This window comes from Typopeltis vanoorti, chromosome 3 (genome assembly GCF_054136105.1).
Source record: "Typopeltis vanoorti isolate ZY-2024b chromosome 3, IOZ_Tvanoo_1.0, whole genome shotgun sequence".
NCBI classification, from domain to species: domain Eukaryota; kingdom Metazoa; phylum Arthropoda; class Arachnida; order Uropygi; family Thelyphonidae; genus Typopeltis; species Typopeltis vanoorti.
This window is the reverse complement of record NC_143551.1, coordinates 41,900,906-41,913,199: the sequence shown is the minus strand read 5'-3', so window position 1 is coordinate 41,913,199 and position 12,294 is coordinate 41,900,906. Positions and strand designations below refer to the sequence as shown.

General features: G+C 39.3%; 1 protein-coding gene and 1 non-coding gene across 2 annotated transcripts in view; both read right to left on the bottom strand.

The window, feature by feature from the left end:
* LOC150108079 (dynein axonemal heavy chain 3-like) overlaps positions 1-12,294 on the bottom strand; it is a 1,881,116-nt gene that overhangs the window by 1,233,056 nt on the left and 635,766 nt on the right. The window contains exon 30 of the mRNA XM_090415945.1: positions 10,955-10,981. Coding sequence (XP_090272071.1) covers positions 10,955-10,981 — 27 coding nt within the window. The remainder of the gene's footprint in view (positions 1-10,954; positions 10,982-12,294) is intronic.
* Positions 8,906-8,978, bottom strand: TRNAF-GAA (transfer RNA phenylalanine (anticodon GAA)). Its single transcript has one exon. It is a non-coding gene; the product is annotated as a tRNA-Phe (tRNA).

Below are 12,294 nucleotides of genomic sequence, written 5' to 3'. Positions count from 1 at the left end.
ATGTAGTACTCTCATATCCTGTACACCTCTTGTGGGTACATAGCAGGAATTTGATGATGATGATAATATTGACAAAAGTACAACATGGGCTGTCTTGGAATCCTATGATGTGGACAATAAATTGATCCACCTGCTGAAAGATATAAACAGCCAAGCACAAGCCAAAGTCAGGATAGCAGGTGAGACTGGAGATTGGTTTGCCACTAGTCAAGGCACAAGATGAAGGGACCCAATATCACCAATCATCTTCAATCACACATCTGGGAAGAATACTAGATAAGATTAAAGAAGGTGGAGGCATTTCAATAAATGGCATGAGAATAAACTACCTCTGCTTTGCAGATGACATCGTCCTGATTGAAGAAGACGCAGCAATGCTGGAACAGACATTGCAAAACTATATACAGAAGGAAAAAGATATGGACTAAATGTCAACTTTCAAAAAAAACTAAAACAATGATATTCGGACAACAGGAGTTACTGAACAGAGTTACGATAGACAGATTTCAACTGGAAAATGTGGAACACTTCACATATCTTGGATGCCACATGATGCATGACTTGGACCTCAAAAAAGGGATAAAAACTAGAATAGAATAGAGCAACAACTATTTTAAAAGCCATGGACAAAATATGGAAGAGCATAGCTATCTTGAATCTTGAATCCTGCATGCTCTATGAATGTGAGGCCTGGGTACTCCTGAGAGATTCTGACAGGAGGAAATTAGCATTTGAGAGGAAGTGAAATTGAACAATGAGGAAATCTACAAACAAATACAACCAAAAGAAAATCTGATCCAGAAAATAATCAAAAGGAAACTGCGTCTCTTTGGCCATATATATATATATATATATATATATAGAATGAACGATGAGAGGAAAATAAAAATGCTGCTGTTTGGGATGATTGAAGGAAAGAACAAAAAAGGAAGACCAAACAGAGAATGGCCAAATGTCAAATGGTGCGAAGGCTCTATGCACTGACTGAGTCATCTTGCACAGAACAGAATGCAGTGGAGGAATCATGTCAAGATGACATCGGACACCTACTGGCACTTGACTCATGGTTGTTGATGATGATACTGACATCAGAGTTCGCGGTATCTCTCAGATACAATTTACTATCAAATATCACACCCCTCTACACAACACATGTTAAACCAAACTGACTTCAATTTTGTAGCGAATAATACTTTCAGCGAATTTTTTCTGCAATGATATTCCTCTTGAAGAGTTTTTCCCTGCGATGAATTTTCCTCTTGCTGAATTTTCCATGCGATAAATTGTCCATGAACTGTACATAGAGGTTAGTGACTTCACATCACTTGCCTAAGTATCCCATAACGCAAAGCATATATCCTCACAGACATGTATAATCCTATATGTTATTAGAAGGGTCACTACGCACACAGGTTTCGATTTTTATTGAAGTCTCATCAGTGGGAGCCAAACCCAGAGGTGATATCAAAGTTGAAGTAATGCAGAAGTCATATTTCCATATACGAGTAGCCAAAAGTTGTCACAGCTTATTATTAAAATACTTTGGATTAGAAACAGTTGTTGAAAATTTTCCCAATTGGTTGTACTATAAATCAAAGATGCCAAGAAATTAATCTTGGTTTAATTCTTTATCCAAGTGTAAACAAACAAAGTTTGCTCATCAAGTATTTTGCCTGAAGCCTGAAGAAACTGGTCTCGGTAGTGACACCTTTTGGCTAACCATAAATCAGCAGACATCATCAGCAAACAAATGAAGATCCCCATTCAGTTCACATGAAATTTTTCTTGGTGTGTAGTGAATGAATGGAATAGGTTGCCAGAGTCTGTCATGGATGCCATGACTGTGAATGAGTGAAAAGCAAACTATGATAGATACTGTGCAAATGTTGGACAGTACTTAATAGGATGTTTAGGGCTTCCCTTGATGAGTCTAAGAACTCCTTTGAATAGTCCGTAATAATAAACAGCAGGAGCTTGAAAACAGAACTTGAAGAATGCCACAATTACCCCTCTTTACAGAGACACTGCTCCATCATACACTACTTGCTGGTATCGTTCAGAGAGCCAATCTCTGATCCATCCCAATATATTATCTATTCCCATCTTCTACAGCTTGTACACACCCAATCAACATGCAGTAATCTATCAAACACTTTTGCAAAGTCCAAGAATATATCACTGTATATGATTCTTCCTTATCTAATACACTTGTTACCTTATAATAAAATGCAAGTAAATTGCTAAAACAGGACCTATCCTTTACAAATCCATGCTGACCATCATAAAGAATACTATGTCCACAAGCAATCCTGTATTCTATTCTTTCCAAATCTCCCCACTATCTTCACCACAACTACAGTTATACAGACTGGTCTATTATTGGAAACTTCTATTCTAGAACTATGCATGTGGAGTGGTGCTATGTTGCCTTCCTTCCTCTCCTTAGGAATCCTACCCACTGCAAGACTTTCATTATATAACCAGGTCAAGGGCATAACTAACTATTGTACACCTTCCTGAAGCAAATATGGTGATATAGGGCTTCCCTCGGTGATAATCCATTCCCACAGCCTTATTAACATTTAACCCAATCAATATTTGGTACACACCTCTTAACACTTGATACACCTCTTTCACTTCCAATTCTCCTCTATATATTCCATGACATCATTTACACCAGTATGATTTACAATGATAAAGTGCTTATTTAATAATTCCATTATACCCTTTGCAATTGACAAAATTTCCTTGAGTTAAGTTTAGCCTGACCAGCCAGTCTTCTCTCATACTGCACCTTTTCTTTCTTTACCATGCTCTTCATCTTCCTAGCCTGCACTTTATACTCGTCATGGATCCAATCACCACCAACTGTCTTGTACCTCCTCCAGAGCATTAACTTTTCCAACACAGCTTGCTTGATTTCACTGATTATCCATTTCACTACTACTCTATTTACTCGTTTAACCCTTGGCATTCAGTTATACATTGCTTGTGTCAGATACTGCCTTGTGAATATTCATGCACAGCCAACATCTTTTTTGTTCAGCTCATCTACCTAACGTACTGATGCTAACTGACTCCAAAGCTTCCCCATAATCAGCTGCTTTATACTTCCACATATATCAATTTTTGGCAGTAATCTTTTTTCTTGTTTCATCACTTCCCGAACAAGCACCTCATGATCACTCTCACCAACTGGCAGCAGTGTCAACACTTCATTAACAGCTACATCTTGTGAAGTTATCACAAAATCCAAAACATTAAAGCCTCTAGTTGTCACATGCTGCTTAAGATACTTATCTGTCAGAAATTCCACACATTCCTTCTTCCCATACACTATCTCCTCCTTCCATTTTATATTCCTGTAATTAGTCTCCCCTCAGGATCACCTTCTTTTTACATGCCCAAGTAATTTGCCTAAACCTTCCACAATCAGTATTCTCTGCACTCCCTGGACTATAATAGCATTCTAGATATACAAACCTGTTTATTTCAATTTCACACCATATAAATTCAAAATCTGTGCATGCTCTATCAACTTCCACACTTTGCAGTCACAATTCCTCTGAAATCATTAACAGCACCATCCCCTCCTCTTTTCACATTTCTATCCTTTGAGAAAATTATATAACCTTTTAATTTTATTCCCAAGTATTCCCAACATCACATCCTCCTCAGACAACCAAGTTTCTCTTATTCTAATTGAGGGGTATCAGAGATTTGGAAGATTACAAGTGGAGTTCTAGAGGGGTCCAGTACTGGAACCATTGTTGTTCAATCTTTATGTCAATGATATATCGTTGCTGGAATATAAGAATATATATATCTAGTCATTTGCAGATGTGAAGCTTGGAAGGTTTTTAGTAAAATTGCTAATATTCCAGCTCCTGAGTTTGACTTGGAAGATTAATAGACTTGCAGGAGTGTCAAAGAGAAAGTAAAAAGAGAAGTATCTCCAATAATGTAATGTGGAATTATAAGGCAGCTGATTATAACAGTTTTATGTATCAACTTGGGGCAGTTCCATGGACAGAAGAATTGAAAAGGTGAGATATCAGCAGTGTTGGGAACTTGTGAAGGAATATTTATTAGCAGCAATAGCAAGCTCTATACCACAAATGAAGAAGAGAACACATTTTATTATTATTATTATTATTATTATTATTATTCAGGCCTCCAAGGAGTCAAAAGACTCATCGAGGGAGGTCCTTCCTAAGACATTAAGTCTGTCAAGACTCACTGAGGGGAGGTCTCCCCCCTGAGAAACACAAAGTCTATCATACCACTCTTTAAACTCACTGACCGTTCTCGCTCCCACCACTCCATCAGGCAATGCATTCCACGGCTCAACCACCCTCCACACAAAGAAACCACTCCTTACCCTCTTGCTCGCAGTTTCCTTTCATAACTTCCAGGGATGGCCTCTTGTCATCACTCCTTCCCGCTGATCAAACAAGCGAAAGAACTCCCCAGTGTCAACCCTGTAACCACCTCTCAACAGTTTAAAAGTCACAATCATATCACCTCTCCTTCTTCTATCCACCAAACTCTGCAGTCCACATTCTCTCAGCCGATCCTCATAACTATCCTTGTACAGTCTTTGTATCCTTTCCACAGTTAATTTATCCCCTTCAAATCCTGGGGACCAAATCTCAGAACAATAGTCCAAGTGTGGTCTGATCAGAGACTTATACAACGGAATGATAACCCTCTTATCTCTGCAGGTCAGTGTCCTCCTCATAATAGCAGCAATCCTCTGTGTTACCTTCACCACCTTTGCAATATGTCCCCTAAACTTCAGGTTTCTATCAATCATCAACCCCAGATCTCTTGTCTCCCCTACTTCCTCCAGTATAACTCCTCCCATAGAGTATGCAGCATCCCATCGATGTTTCCCAAACCTCAAGACCTTATATTTTGCTGCATTAAACTGACAACCCCCTTCATTTGCCCATCTATCTAGCTTATTTAAATCCTCTTGCAGGGCTACCACATCTGCACTATTACTAATAATCCTTCCCAGCTTCGTATCATCTGCAAACAACTGAATATCCCCCTGCAATCCACTGGCTATGTCATTGATATAAAGGTTAAACAATATAGGTCCTAGTACTGAGCCCTGTGGGACCCCACTTGTAACCCTCTGCCTCCTGAAAACTGCTACACCATACACAACTCTCTGATACCTATCAGACAGCCAATCCTGAATCCAGTTGACCAATCTGACATCCAGACGGATGTGCTGCAACTTAAATATCAGCTTATCATGTGGCACCCTTTCAAATGCCTTCGCCAAGTCTAAGAAAATTGCAGTATATGCCTTTCCCTCATCTAATGTTCTTGTAACTTTATTATAAAAAGCTAGCATATTGCTAAAACAAGAGCGTCCTTTCAGAAATCCATGTTGATTCTCACAGATAGCATTACTCTCATCTGCCCAATGCTGTACACGGTCCCTCACTACTTTCTCCAAGATCTTAACAACTACTGATGACACACAGACTGGCCTATAATTAGACTCCTTCCAATCTGTTACCACCCTTATGCAATGGCACTATCTTACCTTCCTTCCATTCTCTGGGCACCTTTGCCAAAGCCAGACTTTCATTGAAAAGCCACGTTAAAGGCCCTGTCAATTCCCTAGCACATTCTCTCAAAACTCGTGGTGAAATACCATCAAGTCCCACAGCTTTACTGACATCCAGAGTACTCAGTATCTGAAACACACTCTCCTCCTGTACCTCCAGACCTCGAACCAGTCCTATCCCTCTAGCATTAAACCTGACTCCTCTAGGATGAAATACTCCAATAAAGTGTTCATTGAACAATTCCACTATGTCCTCTGCATCAGTCACTCTATTCCCATTTTTCTCCCACAATATCATTCTTCCACAGTCATTTCTCCTCCTACTGGCCACATAGCTAAAAAATTCCCTAGGATTTTCTTTGGATCTTAGGGCCAATCTCCTCTCATATTCCAGTTTCGCTTTCCTTACCACACTAGTCACTCTTCTGGCTTGTGTCTTATATTCCTCATGCATCTCTTCACCTATCTCCTTATATCTCTTCCATAGCCTCTTTTTCGCATGCAATTCCTGTTTAATATTGTTTGTCATCCACTTTACTCCAAATTGCATCCTCTTCTTCACTCGTGGTATACAACTTACCATTGCTGATAACAAATATTCTTTCACAATTTCCCACGCACTGGTGATATCCCGGCCTTCCAATTCCTCCCTCCATGAAACTTCCCGAAGTTGACGTCTAAGACTATTATAATCACCTGCCTTATAATTCCACATAAGTTACCGTCTCTTTGATACTCCTGCATGTCTATTCATTTTCCAAGTCAACACCATATGGTCACTCTCTCCAACTGGTGGGAGAGACGTCAACTCAGTTATTATCAACTCTTCTGATGCTATAACCAAATCCAAAATTTTTGAACCTCTTGTTCCCTCTGTTACATGTTGCCTAAGACATTTGTCCCTCAAGAATTCTAGAAATTCCATTCCCCTATTGCTACATGCATCTTCCTCTCTCCAATTTATACTACTGAAGTTAAAATCTCCCATAACAATCATTCTTCTTGCACTTGGCAAACTTAGCTGTCTAAACATCTCCTGGTCCCCATCCTCTGTGCTCCTGGGTCTGTAGCAACACCCCACTAAATATCCTGTCTTGCCTACCTCTACCTCACACCATACGCTCTCAAAATCATTTGTCTCACTTCCTTCCAAATTCTCCACTCTTAGAGGACATAGGTCATCACTTATCATAAGCAGTACCCCACCACCACGCTTTCCCCTCCTATCCTGACGAAAAATGCTATACCCAGCGACTTCTATTCCTGTTGTTATATCTCCTTCTGTCAACCACGTCTCAGTGATCACAATTATTTTTGGCCAGGCTGATGCTATCTGCGCCACCAATTCCTCTCCCATATTCCGGATACTCCTGGCATTAGTATACAGCATATAAATGCCATTGTTTCTATACCCAGCATTATCTCTTCTGGACTCCACTGGGCTCAGTGTTACCTGACATTGTCTCCCTTCTCCCAAGTATCCATTCCCACAAGAGGCCACCCCTGCTATCATCCTCCCTTGGACACACTGACTCGTTCAGAACAGCAATCTCTCCAGATGCCTACGTCCTTTCTCATTCAAATGTAAACGGTCTCTCGCATACAACTCCTCTCTTTCCTCAAACACACTCCAGGCATCCACATATACCAGTCCTCTCTTGTCACACATTCTCGCTATTATGCCATTCAATATCACCGCTCTTCTGCTCAGCTCATCATTATCATACCTAGGCAACACGCACACTATTTTTCCTCTCTCTGTCTTCTTCCGTACAGTCTCAAGCAAAAATCTCATATCTCTCGCTGCCCGACTTACATTACCACTCAAGTCATTTGTTCCTACCATCACAATCATCTCATACACCCTTTCACCTCTCTTAATTGCCATAGCCACCCTTTCTATTGTTCCTCCTGGCAAACACTCCTCACGCATCCTATCTTGAACACCACGGATCATTGAGTCACCATACATTATACCTCTTACCATTCCCTCGCTCCTATTGTTTCCATTCTCTCCTCTTCTTTCATTCCCATACCTCTCTCTTCTACTGTTTCCATTCTCTCCTCTTCTAGCACTCCCATACATCTCTCTCATTCCCTCTCTCCTACTGTTTCCATTTTCTCCACTTCTAGCACTTCCATATCCCTCTCTCATTCTGTCTCTCCTACTACTGTTTCCATCCGCTTGTCTTCTAGCATTCCCATACCCCTCTCTCATTCCATCTCTCCTACCGTTTCCATTCTCTCCTCTTCTAGCACTTCCATATCTCTCTCTCATTCCGTCTCTCCTACTGTTTCCATCCTCTCGTCTGCTAGCATTCCCATACCTCTCTCTCATTCCCTCTCTTCTACTGTTTCCATTCTCTCCTCTTCTAGCACCCCCATACCTCTCACTCATACTCCCTAAATTATCTCTCTCTCCTACTCTGATTCGCCTTGCATTTATCTCTTCCATTCTCCTAATCTTATCTTTCATACTTCTGCTCTCATTCACAAGACATTCCACCTCCTCTTTCAACTCATCTATCTCCCTCTGCAGGTCAGTCACTCTTAATCTAAATTCACTCTCCCGAACAAAACCATCTCCTAAACTTCCACAGTCACTCACACCTTCCACACTATCAACTATTATTTTCTCATTCTCTACTATCATACTACTTGTCTTCCTACATTCATTCCCCGTTCCTGGAGCAACAAAGTCGGATATCGATATATCTAATGTACTTATTTCCTCCAACTGCCTGCATTTTGCACACATACGCTCTCCACTCTCTTTAACAAGCCACATATGTAATTCACGAGACGCATACATGCCGCAAGTACTGCATGCCACAAAGTCCCTTATGATATTGGTAATAATTGAGTTCTTAAATGGCGGAGGACTTGGCGTTACGCCACTTGCGACTGCTGCTGAATCCACCATCATTCCTTACTGCCGAGTAGCGTAATCTTTAATAATTATTCAATTAATAAATAAGAGGAAAAAAAGTACAAGCATCAGAACATTTAAGTACTAAATATAATTAAATAAAATGAAATATAACTAAATACAGTAACTTAGCTTCGTTTTGTCTTCCACCGTTACGCGTTCGATTCCGACGGTACCAAAATATATTATATCGCGACAGCAACTAACTTCCAAAAAACAACCACTGAAGTACACTCGTATTCAGAGAAACAATTTAGCACTCAAAAACGTAGAAAAACAGGGAAAAAAGCGGACTATTCACCGATTAAAAATCACTTTCTTCTGCACAGCTCAAATTCACCGCCACGTGCTACTACGGCGACGCTAGCGCCACCAATCAAAATATTTCCTGCCGAAACCCGGGATCGAACCAGGAACCTTTAGATCTTCAGTCTAACGCTCTCCCAACTGAGCTATTTCAGCGTATGACATTTGTCCAGGATGAAATGCCCCAATAAAGTATTCATTAAACAACTCCACTATGTCCTTTGCATCAGTCACTTTATTCCCATTTTTATACATCAATGTCATTCTTTGGGGATGGCATTTTGGGGAATTGAGGATGGCAGAACAGTGGAATACATTGCCTGATAGAGAAGTGAGAGCATGAATGGTCAATGAGTTCAAGGAGTGGTATGATAGACTTTGTATTTTCTAGGATGGGCCTATGACAATGAGTCTTGTTACTCCATGGAGGCTTGAAACATTTTGGTGAAAAGTGGATGACAAGCAATACAAACAGGAACTGCAGGTTAAAAAGAGGTTATGGAAGAGAGTTTATAATGAGAAAAAGAGGCTATAATGAGAGCAGTGGAGAAAAGATGCATGAAGAATATAAGATTCAGGCAAGGAGAGTGACTAGTATGGTAAGGAAGGCAAAACTGGAATATTAGAAGAGATTGGCCTTGAGATACAAAGAAAATCCTAAGGAATTTTTTAGCAATATGCCCAGTAGGAGGAGAAATGATTGTGGAAGAATGACATTGATGTATAAAAATGGGAATAAAGTGACTGATGCAAAGGACATAGTGGAGTTGTTTAATGAATACTTTATTGGGGCATTTCATCCTGGAGAAGTAAGTTTTAATACTGGAGGGATAGGCAAATTCGAGGTTTAGAGGTGCAAGAGGAGAGTGCGTTCCAAATACTGAGTACTCTAGATTTCAGTAAAGCTGTGGGACTGGATGGTATTTCACCACGAGTTTTGAGAGAATGTGCTAGGGAACTGACAGTGCCTTTAACCTAGCTTTTCAATGAAAGTCTGGCTTCGGCAAAGGTGCCCAGGGAATGGAAGGAAGGTAAGATAGTGCCATTGCATAAGGGTGGTAACAGACTGGAAGTGTCTAATTATAGGCCAGTCTGTGTGTCATCAGTAGTTGTTAAGATCTTGGAAAAAGTAGTGAGGGACCGTATACAGCATTGGGCAGATGAGGGTAATGTTATCTGTGAGAGTCAGCATGGATTTGTTAAGGGGCACTCATGTTTTAGTAATATGATTGTCTTTTATAATAAAGTGACAAGAGCATTTGATGAGGGAAGGGTGTATTCTGCCATTTTTTTTGGATTTTACAAAGGCATTTGATGGTATCACATAATAAACTGATATTGAGGTTGCAGCACATGGGGTTTATATGTCAATTTAATGAACAGAATTAAGGATTGGTTATCTAATAGGTATCAGGAGACTGCAGAATGCTAGTTATGAAGATAGTTGGGGAGAATGTGGACTGTAGAGGTTTGGTAGTTAGAAGAAGGAGAAGTGATATGATTGAGACTTTTAAACTGATGAGAGGTAGTTACAGAGTTCACAATGGGGAGTTATTTCATTTGGGTACAGGAGAAGACGTGAGGACAACTGGTTATCCCTGGAAGTTATGATATGAAGTTGTGAGCAAGAGGATGAGGTAGTTTCTTTGTATGGAGGATGGCAGAACAGTGGAATACATTGCCTGATAGAGAAGTGAGAGCATGAATGGTCAATGAGTTCAAGGAGTGGTATGATAGACTTTGTATTTTCTACGATGGGCCTATGACAATGAGTCTTGTTACTCCATGGAGGCTTGAATCATAATAATAAAACATTGGTGAGGGTGCAGCGATGGAAAACGAAAATTATATCACGACTGTTGATTATGAAGACAGACTGAGGGCATGTAAACTACAGAGTTTGGTTAAGGAAGAATCCGGGTGCGACATTTAAGATTTTGCAAGATTATTACAGGATTGACACTGGGGAGATTTTTCATATGGTAGAAATGGCCAATCCCTAAAAGCTGCAAATGGAAGCAGTGAGTAAGAGTAAGTAATTCTTTTGAATGGAAAGGACAGGAGCATGGAATGCATTGTTTGAGAGTGTGGTAAAAGTGCAAATGGTGATGAGTTGAAAGCAGGAGTATGACAGACTTTGTGTTGTCCACTGTTGATCTCTTTCAATGAGTCTTATGACTCCATGGAAGCCAGGAAAATTAATTTTATTTTTTTTTAATTTACTGCCCAAATATTTCACATGTATACAATGAACATTTTGAGTTGCATTCTGTTAGCTGGCATGACATCAGGTTATGTTGAATCATCAAAATTATTATTATTATTATCATCTGACCTCCATGGAGTTAGAGACTCATCATGGGAGGTATACACTACTGCACACAATGCTCATCCAACAGTGCCTTAAACTGATGTGTCTGCATTATTTGTCTGCATTCACGACACGCTCAGGCAATGCATTCCAGTCACCAACCACCCTCCATGCAAAGAACCTGCTGCTCTTCTGTTCATGCCCTCTTTATACAGTTTCCAGTGATGGCCTCTTTTTCTACCTCACCCTTTTCCATTCTATGAAAATATCTTCCATGTCAACCTGATAACAACCCCTAACTAGCTTATATGTCTCAATCATATCCTCTCTCATGAAGTTTCAACCAATACATATTAAAGTTTTTTCAGTCCAAAACATTTCACTCATCTTCATTATTTCATTAAACAACCAAAGCTGTAGATAAATTTTATCACTCCCATTTTCAAGCCACCAGCATCTTGTTATTTGACCCAAAGTAGCCAAAAGGGGGTCCATGTTTGGTGTCAGCATCAGGATTTCTGGATTATCATATAAAGAGTACTATAATATATATACTATATGTCTATAAGATTTTGTTGGTGGTCCACATTACAAACAATAATAATAATGAACTGAAGGCATCAACCATTGAAATAAGAAACATCAATGAAAAAAAAAAGTGTAGGCTAGCAGAGGAATAAAAAATGTAATATCAAAATAATTTTAATTAATTAATTTTAATTTTAATTAATTTATTTATAATTAAATTTAATTTAGTAATTTGAGTTATCCATTGGTAATTTACCTTATATTTTCAGATAAAATAGCACTGATAACTTGATTTACTAAGTCAAAGAAAAAAAACATGTGCAAGGCCTTATTTTCCCCCTCCCCTAATGAAGCACAATTTTTAAGAATATTAATAAATAGTAAGTGTGCTAAAATGCATTGTTAATGTGCATTTAAAATAAAACAGCATGAACTTTCCCAATTTGTTTTCCATACTTATAAAATACAATATTACATTTTTTTAAACTAGTGAAATGAATTGCACTAATTTACTCTGTTGTCTAAAATAATCAGAATTACTTCTCGTTAAAAATAATGCAGTTTCCATGTCCCAATTAAATATGCATCAGCTTACTTCTGATATTAAAATAGCTTCATCTCTAACTTCACCAG